At 46.3% G+C, this 21,634-nt stretch overlaps 2 protein-coding genes across 2 annotated transcripts in view; both read right to left on the reverse strand.

Annotated features, from left to right (window-relative positions):
* Window positions 1-21,634, reverse strand: part of LPCAT1 (lysophosphatidylcholine acyltransferase 1) — a 178,636-nt gene that overhangs the window by 29,690 nt on the left and 127,312 nt on the right. The gene's annotated exons all lie outside the window — the stretch shown is intronic.
* On the reverse strand, window positions 17,448-19,435 carry LOC144930161 (uncharacterized). Its single transcript, XM_078851301.1, has 2 exons — window positions 18,688-19,435; window positions 17,448-18,020 (listed from the first exon to the last, which is right to left on the reverse strand). The coding sequence occupies exons 1-2, from the start codon at window positions 19,157-19,159 to the stop codon at window positions 17,716-17,718; spliced, it is 777 nt and encodes a 258-aa protein (XP_078707427.1). The 5' UTR covers window positions 19,160-19,435; the 3' UTR covers window positions 17,448-17,715.

Consider the following 21,634-nt stretch of genomic DNA (forward strand, 5'->3'; position numbering starts at 1 on the left):
GCCATTTAGGGATCTGGGCCAAAAATTGGGGATTGGTCCTGCTTTGAGCAGGGGGTTGGACTAGATGACCTCCTGAGGTCTCTTCCAACCCTGATATTCTATGATCAGGGAGACTGACTGCATAGAAGAGTACCCGTCCTCCTTTGAAAGATTATATGGGATGTACAATATCCCAGTGGATAAGCAGATGCCTATCCTCTTAACCAGATTAACTGGGGAAGTGAGACAAGTTTTTAAATATATGGAGAAAGGTGATGCTAAAGCCTACAAGAAATTTAAAGAAATTGTATTGAAAAGATTTAAGATTACCTCTGAAACCTATTGATTGATTGATGTATAGAAACCTCAGCCTATTAGACAATATTGCTCATGTTAACTATGTGCATAAAATGTGTGATTTTGTGAGAAAACAGATAATGGGGATGGGGGCTGAAGGTGATTATGGAAAACAGTCTGAACTGATGGCCCAGGAGCAATTGTTATGGGCAGTTACAGATGAGGTAAAAGCAGCCATCTGTGCCTAAAAACCATTCAGTTTTATAGATTGCAGAAATTGCTGACCAATATGTAGAATCAAGGACCCACAGAGGTACAAATCCCAGGGGGAGGGAAATCCCCTTGTCACCCAGGTTATGCAAGGAGAAAGGACTGAAAATAAACCTAACCCCAACTTTCAAAACTCCTCCCTTGCCAAGAGAACCCAGGGTTTAAAATCCCATATTAAAAGGGAGAACAATTTATCTGCCACGAGTATGGGACTCCCAGCTATATAAAACCTAACTGCTCAAAATAACCCCACAATCCACAACCCCATCTGCCCCAATGAACGCCTCCACTATTGCTCCAGAGGCAGTAGTGGAGCAGGAGGAAATCCTAGTGACTTATATTAGGACTGAATCTTGGGAGGGGAATGCTAAAGTAAATGACATAGCTTGTAAGGGCTGGAGGGACACAGCATCCCAAGTCACTCTGGTCAGAGAAAGTTTGGTAAGGAAGACAGACATCCTGGTAAAAGCTTAAATATATTAGCTTTGGCCAAATTTCCTGTAACTGTAACTTTGGCCAAGTTGTACCTTGAGTGTGAGAATTTTAAAGGAGATAGTGTTGTGGCTATTAGAAATCTACTCCCTGCTGATGTTTTAATTGGTCATTATATAGTAGCCATGTCTAAGCAGATTAATATCATAACTCCCAGTCAACAAGTGTGTGGCTTTGTCTTGCCTGCCTTGGACTGTAGGGAGAATGGTGAGGTGATGCAGCTCAGAATAATACCCTGGCTGAGGTAGATTTTTTCTAGAAGGAGGTTTGTTGCACAGGGAGGCTCCAGTAAGGAAAAAGAGACACCTTGGTGAGGTTTTCAAGCAGGTGCTTTGTGCCTGTTAAGTACAGGACAGAGTTGCTGCAGGTAGCTCATGACTGTCCCTTTGCTGGGCATTTAGAAGTGCAGAGAACTTGTGATAGGCTCAAACAGAATTTCTATTTGCCTCACATGTTTAAGACAGTAAAAGATTAGAGTAAGAGCTGTTTTATGTCAAAAGCATAAGAGGTTACGGGGACCATGCTAGGCACCTTTGCCCATCATTAAGGAGGTGTTTTCCAGAGTGTACATAGATATTGTGGTACCCCTACCCAGACCTTCTAGAAATGAAAAGAAATATATACTGGTTGTGGTGGATTCTGCCACCAGGTACCCTGAAGCCACAACTCTATCTAACATAGAAGCTGAAACCGTGGCTACTGCCCCTAATTACCATTTTTAGCAGGGCGAATCCTAATTACCATTTTTAGCAGGATAGGTTTTCCCATGGAAATCTTGTCTGACAGTGGTGCAAATTTCACGTCTGTGGTTTTCAAGAAGTTATGGGAGTTGTGTGGAGTGAGGCATATAAAAGCCACCCCTGAGCATCCAGAGACAAGTGATCTGCTAGAAAGATTCGATGGAACATTGAAGTCTATGCTGGGAAGGTACGTCATTTGGTGAGAAAATGACTGGGATGTGTTACTGCCTTATTGTTACTCACATACAGCATTGTACCGCAAGAGTCCACACAGTTTGCTCCCTTTGATCTCTTTTACAGGAGACAGAAAAGGGGACCCTTAGATTTAATTCAAGGGTCATGTGAGGGTAGTACAGAAGATCCAGGACAGCCTGTAGGGGAGTATGTCACTTGTTTTAAAGGAGATTTAAAGGCTATGATGGATTTAGTGCACCAGAACCTTCAAAAGAATCAGAACCCTCAGAAAACATGGTACAACAGGCAAGCTGGAGAAAGATCTTTTGATATTGGTGACCTGGTGCTATTGTTGATCCCAGTGAGGAAAAACCAATACGCAAGACTATTGGGAGGGATCTTTTGAGGTGACAGAGTGAATGAGATTACTTACGATGTAGAAAAGCTCTATGGCAGGGGAGCTGTGCACCTGGTACATGTCAACGGATTAAAAACTTATCATGAAAGAGAGATGGTGGTGATTATGATTTGTTGTACTGATAAGGGAACATTTATCAGCCCTTTAATTCTTTAGTCAAAAAGAGTAAGGAACAAACTCCCCTAGAGAGCATTGAGGTTTGGGAATGGTTGGACCCCACCCAAAAGCAGATGTTGGCTCCTTTGACATGCCACAGACAAGCATTTTCCAACTTGCCGGGTTTAACTAATAAAATGGTGCATTCCATAGAAACTACAGGGCTGTGCAAAGACAGTTTCAAGATGAGGTGGACAACATGCAAGTTATGGGGATGATTACTAAATTGAAAAGTCCCTGGACATCTCCCATTGTAACAGTACCCAAAAGAATTAAAACCATGAGGTTTTAGAAGGGTAAACACCATCACTCAGCCTGATCCTTACCTCAAACCTCAGCTAGAGGACCCACTGGGTGGGGTGTGTGTGCAAAATTCCTAAATACTCTAGATTTAACTTGCAGCTATTGGCAAATTCCCTCAGATGCTGATGCCAAGGAAAAGTCAGGTTTCATGTGGAATCTGACCTGAGTTTAAAGCAATGCCATTTGGATTGATTAACACCGAGGCTACCTTTCAGAGGCTTGTCAATGAAGTGCTTGCAAGCCTTTGCCTGGGCCGACATGGATGACTTAGCTATTTTTTGCAGCTCCTGGCAAGACCACCTGAATCATGTTGGAATTGTGTTGCAGAGGTTTAGAGAAGCCAACCTCACTGTCAAGAGTCCAAATGTAAGACAGGGCCCAGAGAGGTACCTTATTTAGGACGGGGGGTAGGGGGGGATTTGTTTGCCCTAATCCTTTAAAAGTAGAAGCTATTCGGAACTGTCAAACAAACCAGAAAGCAGGTCCAATACTTTATGAGCCTGGCCAGCTACTACCTAAGGTTTACAAAGGGATTTAGTGACATTGTGGTTCCTAAAACTGACCTTACAAAAAAAGGGGGGAACCAGACAATGTGAGCTGGACTGAAGCCTGTAAAAAAAAGTCTTCAAGGACATAAAAGAGGCTTTGTTTAAAAAGCCAGCTTTAGTCAGCCCTGATTTCAGCAAACCTTTTGTGCTGTGTACTGATGCTTCCAATACTGGTTAGCTACAGTACTTATGTAGGCTGGGGCAGAGCACAAGAGGCACCTAATTGCCTTGGTAAGTAAAAAGCTGATTTCCATTGAACAGAACTATGCTGTCATTGAGAGGAAATGTTATGCTATGGTTTGCGTTATTAGACAACTTAAGCCATAATTATATAATAGCAAATTTAACGCTCTAATGGACTGCTCCCCACTAACATGGTTGCACAGACTGCTGTGTTGGAGTGTGGCTCTACAGGAGTATGACATGGAAATTATCCGTATCAAGGGAAAAGAAAATGAAGTGGATGACACCTTATCAAGAATAGGGGGACCCTGAGGTGTATTCAGGAGTACTGGTAACACTCCTTCCTACACCATTTTTGTGTTGGTGTGATGCTGGCAGGCTTGGTGCCAGCTCATGCCAAAGCCCCATGTCTCAATTGGACACTGACAGATACATAGCTGGAATCTGTCTTGATCACTTGTGGGTTAATACTGATAGAATAGGTATTAGAATTATAAGAAAGAATTTAGTGTTTAGACTATCAAATGCTTGTGAGCTGCTGCATGCATTCATCTTACTCGTAACTGTATTCCATAGTGTAGTGTAATATTTGAGTGGGTGTATGAATCGCCACCACACAGAAGAGGCACATTAATTAGTGTGAAGAGCTGCTCTACTACAGAAATTGTTACCCTCCACCCTGAAAGAGGAGACCAGTTGATTACGAGACAGGTTATGGGTAGATCTTACAAGGGGATAACTCCACATATCTGGACTGAGGATACCAACAATCTACCAACAAAAGGATTAAATACTCTTATTGTTCTGTTCTCCTCTCTGTGATCCAATCACCGGAGCTTGCAGCTCAGAGCACTTGGCAGGAGATGGATAAAAACTAAAACGAACAAGGATCTCTATATTGCTTGGACTTGGAGAGGGGCAGGTGATGCAAGGTGTTTCTAGGTATAAGAAAGAGCTCCCCAGCTGCTTAGCCTGGGTTAGCTCTAAAGGACAAATAGAAGCCCCTATTACCTTTTGAAACCTAAGACTCTAACTCATTCATGTGTCGATAGTTGCTTGCTTTAACCTTGTAAATATCTCTCTAATTTCCTTTTCATGTTTAATAAACCTTCATATAGTTTACTACAGGATTGGCTACAAGTGTTATCTTTGGTATAAGATTAAAGCACCATTGACCTGGGGTAAGTGACTAGTCCGTCAGGATCACAAGTAATCTGAATATTGTTGTGATTGTGGGTGCCACTGGAAGTAACCACAAATAACATTGCCTTGTCCTGCTCGATTTTCCTCAGGACTCTCGGCAGGAGGTGAATCGAGGGGAAAAATGCATATAACAGTAGTGGAGATAATTGGACAAGAAATGTATTCTCCACAGAGTGCTGGCCACGACCATCCTTGGAGCAATACTTCTGGCGCTTCTTGTTTTCATTTGATGAGAAGTGGTCCTACGATGGATGGCCTTGCTGCTGGAATATAGCCTGGTTTATGAAGTAATGCAGTTCCCATTCATGGTCTTTGGAGAAACATCTGCTGTGACCGTCAGTAAGCATGTTTTGTGTTCCAGGTCGGCGAACATCAGACAGGGGGACATGATGGCAAATACACCTGTTCCCAAGGTTGACACCTCTATGCATAAGCAGGAGTATCTTGTCCCTTCTTGCCTGTTGATATAATAAACTGCTGTCCTGTTGTCTGACATGACTAATGTATACAATCCAGATCAACTGCAGGAAGGGCTTGCGCACTGCACATAGCTCAAATACATTGATATGGAGACTACACTCTTACAGGTTTCAGAGTAGCAGCCATGTTAGTCTGTATTGGCAAAAAGAAAAGGAGTACTTGTGGCACCTTAGAGACTAACCAATTTATTTGAGCATAAGCTTTCGTGAGCTACAACTCACTTCATCGGATGCATTCGATGAAGTGAGCTGTAGCTCACGAAAGCTTATGCTCAAATAAATTGGTTAGTCTCTAAGGTGCCACAAGTACTCCTTTTCTTTTTACACTCTTACAGTGTCCAAGCAGAGTGGATAAAAGTTGATTTTAAAAAATCTAAAAAAAAAAAAAAAAATCAGATTTTTAAATTAAATACAGCTTTATTTTTAGAAGAAGTCTATTTAAAACTAAATTTGAAATTGACAACCTAGATTAAAGCCTAAACTAACTATAATCTATTCAAATCATGTAAACACAAAAAATAATATTAAATGCATATTACATTAAGAAAGTTTGCTGCAAAGTTATAAAGGAAGTCCACTGAACTAGCAGAAGTAATTGGCTAAGCACTTAGAACCAGAGTTTGCTGAAGTGTTGAATCAACTTTTGGTAGTAGTAGCCTCCTTTGCAGAGAGAACAGTTTCTTCATTTCAGTCTATTCAACTAGTTCAGTTTGATGACTAGTCCATTCAAAGTTAAGAAACCAATTGGGAGCTGAAAAAGCAGGAAAGCTTACTTTCCCCTTTCAATCCATGAATAAAAAAAAATGAGAGAGAGGATGAGATCTACTGGTTCTAACAGCTATAGCTTAACTGACATTTATTCAGATTCTTACTTTTAGCTTTTTTATGTTAGCAAATGGTGAATGATGCATTTCTTATTTACTAGATATTTTTTTTTAACTTGCAATTGGTATCAAGCTCTATTTGAATGGAAATTCAAATTCAATTAACAGTGCTCAAAAATAGCATTTTAATTTTTTTGAAATTGAACAAAGCTACCTTAAATGTGCTGGATTATCCAAAAGTTTATCAAACATGTTTTTCATTTAAAACTAACTTTATTTAATAAAGGAAATACTAACTATAGTTAGTGAATTGAATTACATGATAAAAAGGTTTTCTACTTGCTGATTAAAATCTGATTTAAATCTCTTTGATTTAAAAAAATCCACACTGAATCCAAGAGATAGGGGCTTTATGCCCTTCTAGATGGGCTTCCTAAACCAGCAGTGAAGAGTCTGTAACAGTTTATCTTCTGGTAGAGTCAGGATGAACAGATTCCAACACAAACTGTCTTCAAATTTTTCAACCTGGTGAGGGAGTCCAGCACCCACCCAAGCACTGAGACAAAACCTGCAGACAACAGAGGTGGAGTCTTGCAAACAGTGTTATGTATGTGCATGATGATGTGCCCAAGAAGAGCAATGCAAGACTTCATAGATATGGGACCTCACCTGCCTGTCCAATTTGTAGCCCTGAGACCTAATGGAGTTAAGGACAGAAGGCTGGGTGCAGGCTGGGCATAACTCTGTCTGCGAGCCTGGGAAGGCTGCCTCACATATACAGCACCACTTGAATTTAACCTGTGGCTTTCTTGGCTGCTCTGCTATGCCTGTAAGGGGCAGAGGAGCTGGCAGGAGATACTGCAGCGGAGACTCAGGGATGGTTAATACCCTCTAGGGATTAACTGAGTCAGGGAGGAGGAGGAGGAATGCTGAGGAGAGAGAACACTGTTCCCCACTGCCCAAAAAACAGGGCAAAAAAGTTAAAATAGAAAGAGGAACCAAAAAAGACAAAAATAGAAAGAGGAACCAAAAAAGAAGATATCACTGCCTGCTGCTGCACAGGCAGAGAATCTGGCAGCAAGCAGAAGGGAGATGGCTAGAATAGATGGTACCAAAAGGCTGATCTGCCTCTGTGAATTGCTGAGAGAGGAGAGCAGCCCAGATGTCCAGAACTGAGGGAGATGCTGGAATGTGGTGGGGGAGTGGGGGGCAGAACACACAGAAGGTATGACAGGAAAATAAATTAAAGAAAATAAATAAGGTATAAAGAAAGGATTAACAAGCAGACTAGCTAACGGACACCACAGAACTCTCTCTTAGGCCACAGGCACTTGAAAAGAAACTGGAGCTGCAGCAGATCCACCCTCCCCTATATACCTTCTAATCAGGGCATGAGGATATACAGGGCTCAGGCGTGGACCATATGGATGCTGGTATCAAAATATCTAACCAGAAAGGTTTAGGCATGCTCATACACCTGAAGTGGAACACCCATAGGGACAACAACTTGAAGAAGAATACTGGTATGCCTCGATGACACAAGTGGGCTGCCACTACTGCCAGGACCTACGTAAACAATCTCAGCACTGTGTTCAGAAGGGTAATGTATTGGTAATGTCCAAAGCCAATGGTAAACCTTAGGAAACTCCTGTGTGCTGAGTGTATGTCTATGTGAAAGTAAGCTTCTTTCTGGTCAAGACCTGTATATCAATCTCCCATCCCTGGATCAGGGATTATCAGGGAGAGGGTGATCACCCTGAACTTCCAGTGTCACATGCAGGTGTTCAATAGCCTGAGATCCTAGATAGGCCTCCAACTTCCCTTCCTTTTGGGGATCAGGAAGTACCTCAAAGTGCCTTTCCCTCTGAGCTTAGGAGGCGGTTCTATGGCTCGCAGCTGAAGAAATTATTCTACCTCTTGCATCAGTATCCTGTCATGAGAGTGGTCTCAAATGGGTCAGGGACGGCAGGTTGGAAGCAGGGATGGAGAGATGGTATGCCCTGTTATGATAACTGGAACAGTGCTCTACTTATGGTATGGCTGGGATCTAGAGACCTTCCTCTTCAGAGCAGTGGTACAGATACTAAGGGAACAAAAGGTGGCCGTAGAGTCTTTTAAAGTGTGGTCACACATCCTTCTTTTTGCTAAATACATTGTTTCCTTCAAATGGCAAATCCTCCACTGTCATCTGCACCTCTTTTGGAAAGCCCAACGAGTGGAGTTATGAGGAGCACCTCATCATGACTGCAGTCACCATCAAGTGAGAGGCTGTATCTGCTGCATCTAAAGCCACTTTGAGAGTGAATCTAGCCTCCAATTTCCCTTCTTCAACTATGTGGTGAACTCTTGCTTACTGTCCTCAGGCAATTTGTCCATCAATTCTGACAATTTATAATTAATAAAATCATACTTGGCCATAAGCACCTGGTAATTTGCAATGTGAGACTAGAAACTAGCAGATGTTCCTTCTACCTAATAGGTAAGGCTACGATTATGTCATGGAGGTTGCGGAAGTCACGGATTCCGTGACTTCGAGCGACCTCTGTGACATTGATGGCCCTGGCAAAAGCCCAGACTCCGCTGCCGGCTGGGAGCTGCAGGTGGTGAGACCCCTGCAACTGACCAGCTGCTGCTATTGGTGGCAACACGTGAGCTGTCCAGTGGCTCCAACGCCGTGAGCAGCTGGGCCCCCCCACAGCTCTCAGATAGCAGCAGGACTCTGGAGCTGCTCAAGGGCTGCGGGTACCCCCCCCCCCAAAGCTCCCCAGCTGCCGCAGCTCTCCTGCCCTTGCACCTGGTGGGGAACTCCCTGCAGCTCCCAGCCCCACAAGCCACTATACAATGGGGTCCCTGCAGCTCCAGGCACTACAGGGGCGGGGGGAGGGGGGGGAGGCGGGTTCTGAACCCTCCTCCATCCCTGTTTTGTCAGGGATGTTTTTGGTAAAAAGTCACTGCTTCTGTGATTTTTTGTTTGTTATCCATGATCTGTCCATGACTTTTACTAAAAATATCCATGACAAAATCGTAACCTTACTAATAGGTCCTTGGCATCCTGGTATGCTCGTGTTGATTTTGTCTAGTGTCGTCTATTCCTCCCTTTTGTGTGGCATGTAATAGTTCCTTTTCTCTTTGGAGTTGGGGCAATCATAGCCACAGTGTACCACAATGTTGCTGCAGGCTCCAGGATTAGATCGTTAATTGTTAGGGCAACTTTGCAGAATATCCAATAATTTGTGTAGAATCTTATGTACCTCCTCTAAAGGTATCTGGGGCAACCCTGCTATCCTCCTTAACAGCATCTGGAAGGCTCTAAAGCAGTGGTGGGCAACCTGCGGCCCCTCAGGGTAATCTGATTGTGGGCCACGAGACATTTTGCTGACATTGACCGTCCGCAGGCACAGTGGTCGCCATTCCCAGCCAATGGGAGCTGCGGGAAGAGGCAGCCAGCACATCCTTGCGACCTGCTGCTTCCCGCAGCTCCCACTGGCAGCAAAATGTCTTGCAGCTCGCAATCGGATTACCCTGATGGGCTGCATGTGGCCTGCTGGCCGCAGGTTGCCCACCACTGCTCTAAAGTCATTCAGGACTGAAGACAAATTTGGTGCGGCTGCCTCAACTGGCAAGGACGATAAGAGCTATAGCTTACTCAATGCTAAGTATAACTAGTCCTTGAGTAGTCCTATTGAAAACAATGGGATTATTTATGGGCAGCATAAGTAAGGATGTCGGTCTGGCAATGTGTTTTGGGTTGAGTTATAAATAAAAAAAAATTGTAGCAAATAAAACTACAGCTACAGCAGTACCTTTCTGGTCAGGTGGTTCCTCCTCCAGTTGCTGTTCAGTTTGAAAAGTATCTTCCACTCTAGGTGTGTGCGTGCCCACGTGCACCGTTGTCAAAATTTTGTGCTTTACTGGTATCTGTAGGGCCGGCTCTGGCACCCTCTAAAGTCCCACACTCTTGTGCGGGAATCTGAGGCGCTGCCAGCCCTATACCCTTTCAGTTCCTTCTTGTCTGTAATTCCGGCAGAGGGGTAGGAGGGCAGGTAATGGAATGGACATGAGCAACCGATCTTGAAGAACAACAGTTACGAAAGATAGGTAACTGTTGTTTCTTCTTTGAGTGCTTGCTCATGTTGATTCCATTCTTGGTGACTCACAAGATGGGCTCGGAGTTCACAGATTCATAGGACTGGAAGAGAAACTTGAGGAGTGATGTGAATATACCACTAGCATCATTGGAAGACCCCACGGGTTCCAATAGGACCACTGAGCCAGCAAGCGGCCCTGTTGCCACGTGGCCGCCGTCGGCGCCAGGCTGACCTCCGGAACCTAGGGTGACCGCTGCCTACATAGCAAATGACTGAATTCTCAGTCCGAGTCCCTTCAGGGACCATGGAGGGGCTATGGTTGCCTGTGTCTGCCAGCTGACGCAAAGAACGGGACACTGGCACCTAACGGGTGGTGACCAATACCTCTCTGGAGAGCGATGGAGACTGGTGCTGGGAACGTGGAAAGCGGTTCCGTACAGGTGGTGACTGGTGTGCCGGAGGCCATTTGGGGCAAGGGGACTTCTGCCAAGGCGTTGGTTGCCGGGAGGAGGGTTGGTACTGGGAGTGTGGTGATCAATGCCTTGAGGCAGGAGATCCACACTGCATTGGTGGGGACTGCATTGGTGGTTAGGGACTATTTAGAAAAGCTGGACGAGCACAAGTCCATGGGGCTGGACAAGTTGCACCCGAAAGTGCTAAAGGAATTGGCGGCTGTGATTGCAGAGCCATTGGCCATTATCTTTGAAAACTCGTGGCGAACGGAGGAAGTCCCAGATGACTGGAAAAAGGCTAATGTAGTGCCCATCTTTAAAAAAGGGAAGGAGGAGGATCCTGGGAACTACAGGCCAGTCAGCCTCACCTCAGTCCCCGGAAAAATCATGGAGCAGGTCCTCAAAGAATCAATCCTGAAGCACTTACATGAGAGGAAAGTGATCAGGAACAGTCAGCATGGATTCACCAAGGGAAGGTCATGCCTGACTAATCTAATCGCCTTCTATGATGAGATTACTGGTTCTGTGGATGAAGGGAAAGCAGTGGATGTATTGTTTCTTGACTTTAGCAAAGCTTTTGACACTATCTCCCACAGTATTCTTGTCAGCAAGTTAAAGAAGTATGGGCTGGATGAATGCACTATAAGGTGGGTAGAAAGTTGGCTAGATTGTCGGGCTCAACGGGTAGTGATCAATGGCTCCATGTCTAGTTGGCAGCCGGTGTCAAGTGGAGTGCCCCAGGGGTCAGTCCTGGGGCCGGTTTTGTTCAATATCTTCATAAATGATCTGGAGGATGGTGTGGATTGCACTCTCAGCAAATTTGCAGATGATACTAAACTGGGAGGAGTGGTAGATACGCTGGGATAGGATACAGAGGGACCTAGACAAATTGGAGGATTGGGCCAAAAGAAATCTGATGAGGTTCAATAACGATAAGTGCAGGGTCCTGCACTTAGGACGGAAGAAACCAATGTACAGCTACAGACTAGGGACCAAATGGCTAGGCAGCAGTTCTGCAGAAAAGGACCTAGGGGTGACAGTGGACGAGAAGCTGGATATGAGTCAGCAGTGTGCCCTTGTTGCCAAGAAGGCCAATGGCATTTTGGGATGTATAAGTAGGGGCATAGCGAGCAGATCGAGGGACATGATCTTCCCCCTCTATTCGACATTGGTGAGGCCTCATCTGGAGTACTGTGTCCAGTTTTGGGTCCCACACTACAAGAAGGATGTGGATAAATTCGAGAGAGTCCATTGAAGGGCAACAAAAATGATTAGGGGTCTGGAACACATGACTTATGAGGAGAGGCTGAGGGAACAGGGATTTTTTAGTCTGCGGAAGAGAAGAATGAGGGGGGATTTGATAGCTGCTTTCAACTACCTGAGAGGTGGTTCCAGAGAGGATGGTTCTAGACTATTCTCAGTGGTAGAAGAGGACAGGACAAGGAGTAATGGTCTCAAGTTGCCATGGGGGAGGTTTAGGTTGGATATTAGGAAAAACTTTTTCACTAGGAGGGTGGTGAAACACTGGAATGCGTTACCTAGGGAGGTGGTAGAATCTCCTTCCTTAGAAGTTTTTAAGGTCAGGCTTGACAAAGCCCTGGCTGGGATGATTTAATTGGGGATTGGTCCTGCTTGCTTTGAGCAGGAGGTTCGACTAGATGACCTCCTGAGGTCCCTTCCAACCCTGATATTCTATGATTCTATGACCGCGAACGCAGTACCAGTAACCTTGGCTGCCTGGCCAGGGACCGTGACTGCGGTGTCGGGGATCGAGGTTGTGGAGTCTGGGAATGACATCTCTGCTCTAGAGACCAGCAACACTCTACAGCCATTTGAGACCCATGCCTGGCTTGACCTTGGATTGGGGAGCCTTAATAGTGTCCACCATGGGACGAGGTGTAGGCGGTGCTGATAGGGCCATAAGGTTCCTAGCCACCTGAAAGGCCCCGGGTTTTGAAGGCACTAACAAGTGAAGTCAGAGGTGGATCCCTGGGCAAGATAAGGGGTCCAGCTGGAGAGGTACGCCCTTGGAGCTCTGGGGTGAGCTGGCAGCCTGAACAGGATCCTTTGCCAGATACCACCTTCCCCTCTGTACTTGCTGCTGGGGAGCGGCTGTGCTGCTTCTTTTGGTGCTTAAGTGCCGGTGAGGGGGATTGGTGCTGGGAGGAACCCGGTGCCAATGGGGCGCTCCACACCAATGATGATGTGCTTGGCATAGAGTCGTAGTGGGACAGCTCTGATGCCTGAAGGAGCGCAGCCTCCATGAAAAGGGCTTTAAGACAAATGTCCTGCTCTTTTTGAGTCCTTGGACAAATGTTTTTGCAAATCCTACATCTCTTCTTCACATGCGACTCCCCCAAACACTTTAGGCAGCTGCTATGGGGGTCACTAACAGGCACAGGCTTGTTGCAGATCGAGCACGGCTTTAAGCCTGGGGACCATCCAGCATGCTCCGTCCCTGGGATGAGGTCTCCAATGGGGAATCTAACTACTGAACACTATATTAAAAACTAACACTAAGTATTGAGAACTATATAAAACAAATACACAGAGAAAACACGCTATTGCTCTGACCAACCACCACGGGTGGTGAGAAGGACCTGAGAGGGTTTAGGGTCGGCGGTGCCTCATTTACTGGCGCATGAGCATGGGATTCCAGAGGGCGCCAGAGTCAGCCAACCACTAAGGCAAAAAATTCCAACAGTGGTGCACATGGAAGCACACACACCTACAACAGAATCGATTTGAACAAGCACTTGAAGAAGATTTGACAAAGTAAGGAAACTGTAGCTTTGCTTGTTTTGTTTAAATTAAGATGGTTAAAAGCAGCATTTTTCTTCTGCATAGTAAAGTTTCAAAGCTGTATTAAGTCAACGCTCAGTTGTAAACTTTTAAAAGAACGATAATGTTTTGTTCAGAGTTACAAACAACCTCCATTCCCAAGGTGTTCATAACTCTGAGGTTCCACTGCATTTACAATAGCTAAGCATTTGTATATATTTTTATCTATGTAAGTTTTCTAAGTTAAGAAGCTGCAGACCCTGGCGCTCTGTCTCAGACTAATGGCTGTGAGATGGAACTGGAGAGGTGGTCAGTTTGATACCACCAGTTATACTCTTGGTAAACAACATGAAAATAAGCAAGGTGCATGTGTGGACCAATGCATACAGCTAGCAAATCTTCCAGTCTCAGGCACATAGAGAGCAACTTCAAGTGCAAAGCAAGGGACAAATATTCCAAGAACAACGAATGATTATGGTTGCCAGACACTGGCTCTCTGAAATGAGGGGCACTCGCTTCTTGAGCGCCTCCTGCTGCTGTGTGTGGTATTGCAGGCCTTTTCCTGGTCATGGAGTCCCCTGTATATTGTTCACCTTACTTCAATGGCTCCAGTGCCTCCTGCTGACTATCTACCTCTGGCTCCAGACCTTCTGCGGCTCGGCTCTCTGGCTGGGTCACACAACCAAAACGAACCCCTTCCAGGATAGCAGAGTCCAACAAAACTATCAGTGTTTTCAGCCCTTTGGTCATGTTTCCATATGAGTCTTGTCCCCTTCTCAGGGCTTAAGTTAGGCTTGTCCCCCACTTTTCTTGGGGTTTATACCACTTCACCGGTGGCCAGTGGGGTAACCGAGGCCCTCTCACTATTCCATGTTCCCACCCAGGGACATTATACACAGCAGTTACGTATAGCTCTGTGGATGAGGGGAAAGTGGTGGATGTGTTATTCCTTGACTTTAGCAAAGCTTTTGATACGGTCTCCCACAGTATTCTTGCCAGCAAGTTAAAGAAGTATGGGCTGGATGAATGGTGGATAGAAATCTGGCTAGATCATTGGGCTCAACAGGTAGTGATCAATGGCTCCATGTCTAGTTGGCAGCCCCAAGCGGAGTGCCCCAAGGCTGATTTAGTTGGGGATAAGGTCCTGCTTTGAGCAGGGGGTTGGACTAGACCTCCTGAAGTCCCTTCCAACCCTGATATTCTGTGATTCTATGAAGGGTGCGTGCTGGGGCTGGTTTTCTTCAATATCTTCACTAATGATCTGGAGCATGGCGTGGATTGCACCCTCAGCAAGGTTGCAGATGACACTAAACTGGGAGGAGTGGTAGATACTCTGGAGAGTAGGGATAGGATACACTTGCACTGCTACAGACTAGGGACCGAGTGGCTAGGCAGCAGTTCTGCAGAAAAGGACCTAGGGTTACAGTGGACAAGAAGCTGGATATGAGTCAACAGTGTGCCCTTGTTACCAAGAAGGCTAACGGCATTTTGGGCTGTATAAGTAGGAGCACTGCCAGCAGATTGAGGAACCTGATCATTCTCCTGTATTCGGCATTGGTGAGGCCTCATTTGGAGTACTGTGTCCAGTTTTGGGCCCCACACTACAAGAACAAGGTGGCAAAATTAGAAAGAGTCCAGCAGAGGACAACAAAAATGATTAGGGAGCTGGAGCACAGAATTTATGAGGAGAGGCTGAGGGGACTGGGACTGTTTAGTCTGCAGAAGAGAAGAATGAGGGGGGATTTGATAGCTGCTTTCAACTACCTGAAAGGGGGTTCCAAACAGGATGGATCTAGACTGTTCTCAGAGGCACCAGGTGACACAATGAGGAGTAATGGTCTCAAGTTGCAGTGCGGGAGGTTTAGATTGGATATTAGGAAAAACTTTTTCACTAGGAGGGTGGTGAAGCACTAGAATGCGTTATCTAGGGAGGTGGTGGAATCTCCTTCCTTTCAGGTTTTTATGATAAGGCTTGACAAAGCCCTGGCTGGGATAACTTAGTTGGGGATTGGTCGTGCTTTGAGCAGGGGTTTGAACTAGATGACATCCTTCCAATATGAGGTCCCTTCCAACCCTGATATTCTATGATCCTATGATCACTTCTGCTTCCCTGAGCCTCTTTCCCACCTGGACCCTTTATCTTCACCCATTATCTCAGGGTTGAAGTTCTCAGATCCTCTCTCCTGCAGCTAAGCAAATGCAGCCAGAACCAAAGACTGGTTATCCCTCAAACTCCTTTGGCTACAGAGGATTATCTTTTTTTGTTCCTTGGTCCCAGCCAGGAACAGAACCTCTAAGGGCATGGCTACATTTGCAGATGTAGAGTGCTGTGAGTTAAACCCGTCTTCGTAGAGCGCAGTAGGGAAAGCGCTGCAGTCTGTCCACACTGACCGCTGCAAGCACACTGGCGTGGCCACATTTGCAGCACTTGCAGCAGCATTGGGAACGGTGCATTATGGGCAGCTATCCCACAGAGCAACTCTTTCTATTCTGGTGCTGTGGCTTGTAGGAGGGGGGCAGGGAGTGCAGGACATTCTAGGTCCTGTCCCAATGCCCTGTGATGCATCGGTTCGCATCCCAGCATTCCCTTTGCTTCCATCCACATTTGTCGCCATCCGTCAATTTTTTTGTACGCAGTCTTCCCTTTCAGTCTGCGGGAATAGAGCCAGAACTGCTGAGGAGTATGCTGATGAGTCTTGCCAGCACGTCACGATTGGCAGTTGAGTTATTCCCTATGATCCCAAGTGACAGTGAGGGCTCCGACAATGATATTGACTCGAGTAACGCATATGACAGGAGTTTGCTTGTGGCATGCACGGACATGCTCACCACTGTGGAACACCGCTTTTGGGCTCGGGAAAGAAGTACTTAGTGGTGGGATCACATCATCATGCATGTCTGGGATGATGAGCAGTGGCTGCAGAACTTTTGGATGAGAAAAGCCACTTTCATGGGACTCTGTGAGGACCTCGCCCCCGCCCTGCCATGCAAGGACACAAGATTGAGAGCTGCCCTAATGGTGGAGAAGCAGGTGGCTATTGCAATCTGGAAGCTGGCAACTCCAGACAGCTACTGATTGGTCGCTAACCAGTTTGGAGTGGGGAAGTCGACTGTTGGAATCGTGTTGATGCAAGTTTTCAGGGCCATTAATCCCATCCTTCTCAGAAGAACCAGGACTCTGGGTAATGTGCATGACATTGTGGCTGGCTTTGCACAAATGGCTTTCCCTAACTGTGGAGGGGCGACCGATGGCATGCATATTCCAATTCTGGCACCAGCCCACGTAGCTTCTGAGTACGTTAATCGGAAGGGGTATTTCTCGATGGTTCTCCAGGCGCTTGTGGATCACCGTGGGCGCTTCACTGACATTAATGCAGGCTGGCCCGGAAAGGTGAATGATGCACACATCTTTTGGAATACTGGCCTGTTCAGGAAGCTGCAAGCCTGGACTTTTTTCCAAGACCAGAAGATCATCACAGGGGAAGTCGAAATGCCCATTGTGATCCTTGGAGACCCCAATAACCTTTTAATGCTCATGAAACCCTACACAGGGAGCCTTGACAGCAGTGGAGCGGTTCAACAACAGGCTGAGCTGGTGCAGAATGACTGTGGAGTGTTCTTTTGGCCATTTAAAGGGCCACTGGTGCTCTCTGTATGGGAAGCTGGACCTGGTCGATATATCCTGGTTATATCCGCACGCTGTACCATCCATAACATTTGTGAAGAGAAGGGTGAAAGATCCACTCAGGCATGGAACTTGGAGGCTCAACACCTGGAGGCAGAATTGGAACAGCCAGAGAGCAGGGCTATTAGAGGGGCCCAGTGCGGGGCTGCAAGGATTAGGGATGCCTTGAGGGAGCAATTTGAGGCTAAAAACCACCAGTAATGTCTGGTGCCCTGCACAGGAGTGAAGTGCAGTATTTCCAATGTTAGTAGGAATCTGTGCTTGCTACACTGACTTGCAGTACCTGTTTTTTCCTGGGCTAAGGTATCTTTTACTTTATGCAATAATAAAGAATGTTTTCAAAGCCAAAAAAATCCATTTATTGAAAAGACACGCAACTGCTTGGGAAACAGAAAGGGCAAGGGGGTGGGAAACGGTACAATCACAGATTTGAGTATGTCCTGTCTGGAGTGCTGTGCAATGAGTGCTGCACTTCAGAATGGCTATATTGCATGGTGATGGGGGTTGAGTGCAGTGGGTAAGGGTTGTAGTTTTCAGGACTGGGTGGTGAAGATACAGGTGTTGGAGGCAGCTGGTGGCAGTAAGAACCCGGATGTTGAGGAAAGTGGGTTGGAGGTGACATGGGGGCACAAGGGAAAGAGTTTTAGGACAGGGGCTGCGGGGGGGCCGGTAGTGCTCCATCTGCATTGCTACAAGCGCCTGTATCGAGACTGCTTGGCGCTCCATGATGCTTAGCAGCCACTCCGTGCTTTGCTGCCGGCGATCCGCATTCTGCTGGCAGACCCCTCCTTGAACTCTCCCACCACTCCTGCACTTTTTGATTTTCATTACTTGAATGCTGCATTACTTCATGCAACATGTCTTCCTTGCTTCTATGTGGCCTCTTTCTGATTCTTTGGAGTCTTTCAGCCGGTGGTAACATGGATGGCTGAGATCTCAAGGTTGCATCTGTAAACGCAAAATGCAACACTAAACAGAGGCAGCATTGTTCACACCAGACAGAGCAATGATTCCCCCCGTACTTAAAGGCAAGCACAGTCTACACAATAGCATAATTTGCCCGTCTCAAAGCGAGCATGCATAACCCACTGGAGCCCCAAAATGGTGAATAAGCACCGGTCAAGCATGACTGATTGTTTCACGGCTGTACTGTCCTCTGGGTTTCTGTGCCTTGGGGAGAGCCAACAGCGGCAGGGGGCCCCTCTACTGAACACTGTTCCCACATTTTCCACAGGATGAGTTAGTCCTGGAAGATATCTTGCTGCTGAGGGTGACCTGGGAAGCAAGGGAGGGTCTACTGCAATTCAGCTTCCACCCTGGCCCATATGCAGCTTGCCTGTGTGCAGCAATGGTCCCTCCGCCCCTCACGGCACAGTGGCGCAGACAAGTTAGCCTGACTGGGACAAGGACCACAGTGATTCTCCCAAGAAACCTGCACAAGTGCATTGTCCAAGTTCTGGATTAGACCTTTGAAGAGATCACCGAGGCAGATTACCACGACGTGAGAGCGCACATCAATGCCCTATTCCGCATCTAGGCATGCATGCAGCTCTAACCCTCCTCACCCCAAGAGCCCGCACTGAATAACTTCCTTCCCAAAATAAAAGCTGCTTACTGGGAACCTCCTCTGGTGTTTGTCCTTCCCTGAGCACCGGCCACTGCGACAGGCTACCTTCCTCCTGGCTGCATGCATCTAGGGATTCTGGGGTGCCTTCCTCCGCCTCAGCATCCTCGCTCCCACTTTGCTCTTCCTCCTCCTCCTGACTTGTTGCACTGGGCTCTGAAGTGTCCATGGTGGTCCCCAGAGTGGAGGTGGGGTCGCCCCCAAGTATCGTGTCCAGCTCTTTGTAGAAACTTCTGGTCGTGGGGGCAGCACCGGAACAGCGGTTTGCCTCACGGGCTTTGTGGTAGGCATTCCACAGCTCCTTCACTTTAATCCTGCACTGCAGTGTGTCCCGGTCATGGCTCCTTTCCATCATGTCCCTTGATATCTGCCCGAAGGTATTGTAATTCCTACAGCTGGAGCGCAGCTGGGACTGGACAGCTTCCTCCCCGCCAAACACTGATGAGGTCCAGCAACTCGCCATTGCTCCATACTGGGGCTTGCCTGGTGCATGGAGGCATGGTGACCTGGAAAGATTCACTGAGAGCGCTCCACACCTTGCTGAGCAAACAGGAAGGGAATTTTCAAAATTCCCAGAGAATTTAAAGGGTGGGTCTGACAGTTGGTCACCTGAGGGAAGTAGAGTTCAAAGTGATGACCTGAGTGGCTAGCACAGGCATTGTGGGACACTTCTGGAGGCCGATCAGAACTCACTATAGGACCAGGGCATCCACACTGGTGTCACGGCTCTTCAGCAGCGGCACAGCAAACGTTATTCCATTCGCCAAGGTGGAGTACCAGCAGCGCTGTAGCTGCAGAGTCAGAGCACTCTACATGCCTTGCCAGTGAGGATGGGTAGTGCGCCCCGGGCTCCTTTATTGCGCTATAACTTGCAAGTGTAGCCAAGGCCTAAGTTTGCTGTAACTGCCTCTGTCTGAGCTTGCTGGGTTCTTATTGGCTGCTTCCGTGCAGCCTCTCTAGGCAGGCTTGAAAGGCCCACCTTTGCTGTTCCTTTCCTGGATCAGGGTGTAGTAGGACCATGGGGGTTCCGGAAGGGGTCCACAATGGGTCTAGTTAGTATACTACATCACACGCTCCTTCGTAGCAATGCTGTGCCTATCAATAAAATGTATCCAACTAATTCCCCACCTTTTCAGTTCTAACTAGATGCTTTCCAGTTGAATGATGAAATATGATTTGGGAGTTTTCTTTTTCATTATTTCATGGGATATTCTTATAATTGAAATGGAGAATAAAAGAACAGGACCATCTTAGTCTGATAAATGATTTGGCATCAGTTTATTTAGTAGCAAAAGTGTTCATAAAAGCCAATGCCTACATTATATCCCTTATTGTAACATCTGTTCTATAGATAGCTGTTGATTTTGTCCTCTTCCTACGTTTTAACATCGTTATATTTCTATCCAAATGTGACAGTTTGGGGGAATCTGTACAATTTATGAATTGTTTGAGATTATGAACTCTGTATATGTCTATGTCAGACTGCAAATTCCATTTTGAGTGTGCTTCCTCTCTGCCTTGTCTATTGGCTGATTTTCTTCATTTTGGACTGAAATTCCAGAGGCTCATGGCAAAAGAACAACAAATGAGGGTCAGTGACTTAAAGTGTTCTCCCTATTGAATGGAATAGCTCTAAACAGACTGGCTCCCAATCAGGAGAACTGGTTTATCAGGAGTGAAAGGTTGCCTTGGCAACAAAGTCACCTGCTGGGACTCTGATCACCTGCTGAGGATGATCAGGAAGTCACTTGACTGAGGAACTGGAATGTTATAAAAAGAGCAGAAGCTGCTCTTTTTGGTCTCTGTTCTTCTTTTCTCCAGCTGAAGTGGAAGAAGCAGCAATAGGTGCTTGATGAGACCAGGGACCCTGCCTACCTTCCTAACACGGATGGACTTCCAAGGGAAGTATGTGCAAAGGAGGGGCATTTCGTTTAGGAAATTTGTTTTGTTCTAAGTGATTTGTACGGTCTTGTGAGTAAGTAAAAGAACAATAGTGTTAGAATTTGTGCAAAACGTCTGTCTCTTATATGCTTTACAGCTACCACGTGGTCCCTGGAAGAGGTAACCCAGAAGGCTCACACCTTTTGGTAGAGTTCCGGGAGAGGGAGTGTTCAAGCAATAGGGAATGCCAGGAACCCAGGTACCTGAACAATGGGTTCAGCTCTCAGGAGGGGATGCCAGATAGTGGGTATGTGCCCCCTGAGATTATGCTTGCGGATCCAAGTGAAGGGCAACGGCTGGGCTCCATTCAGGCTCTGCAGGCTTAAAAACACCCAGAGACCCAGCAGCTGGGTCACATCTTAACAGTCTAGTTGAGTGGCCATCTACCTTAGGGTTTTCTTTGATTACTCCTATTTAAAGGTTAATGACTGATGACGTGTAATGAAGTCTGCTCTGGTGTCCACATTTCTGTAGCAATGCAATACATTTTAAAATGAAACTTTCTTAAAATAAACAATTTGAAAAATTATTACAGTAAGATATTATGTTTATGCATCAGACCCACAAAAATATGTGGAAGTCACAATCACTTAGAATCATAGAATCATAGAATATCAGGGTTGGAAGGGACCCCAGAAGGTCATCTAGTCCAACCCCCTGCTCAAAGCAGGACCAATTCCCAGTTAAATCATCCCAGCCAGGGCTTTGTCAAGCCTGACCTTAAAAACCTCTAAGGAAGGAGATTCTACCACCTCCCTAGGTAACGCATTCCAGTGTTTCACCACCCTCTTAGTGAAAAAGTTTTTCCTAATATCCAATCTAAACCTCCCCCACTGCAACTTGAGACCATTACTCCTCGTTCTGTCATCTGCTACCATTGAGAACAGTCTAGAGCCATCCTCTTTGGAACCCCCTTTCAGGTAGTTGAAAGCAGCTATCAAATCCCCCCTCATTCTTCTCTTCTGCAGGCGAAACAATCCCAGCTCCCTCAGCCTCT

This window comes from Lepidochelys kempii, chromosome 2 (assembly GCF_965140285.1).
Source record: "Lepidochelys kempii isolate rLepKem1 chromosome 2, rLepKem1.hap1, whole genome shotgun sequence".
Classification (NCBI taxonomy): Eukaryota; Metazoa; Chordata; order Testudines; family Cheloniidae; genus Lepidochelys; species Lepidochelys kempii.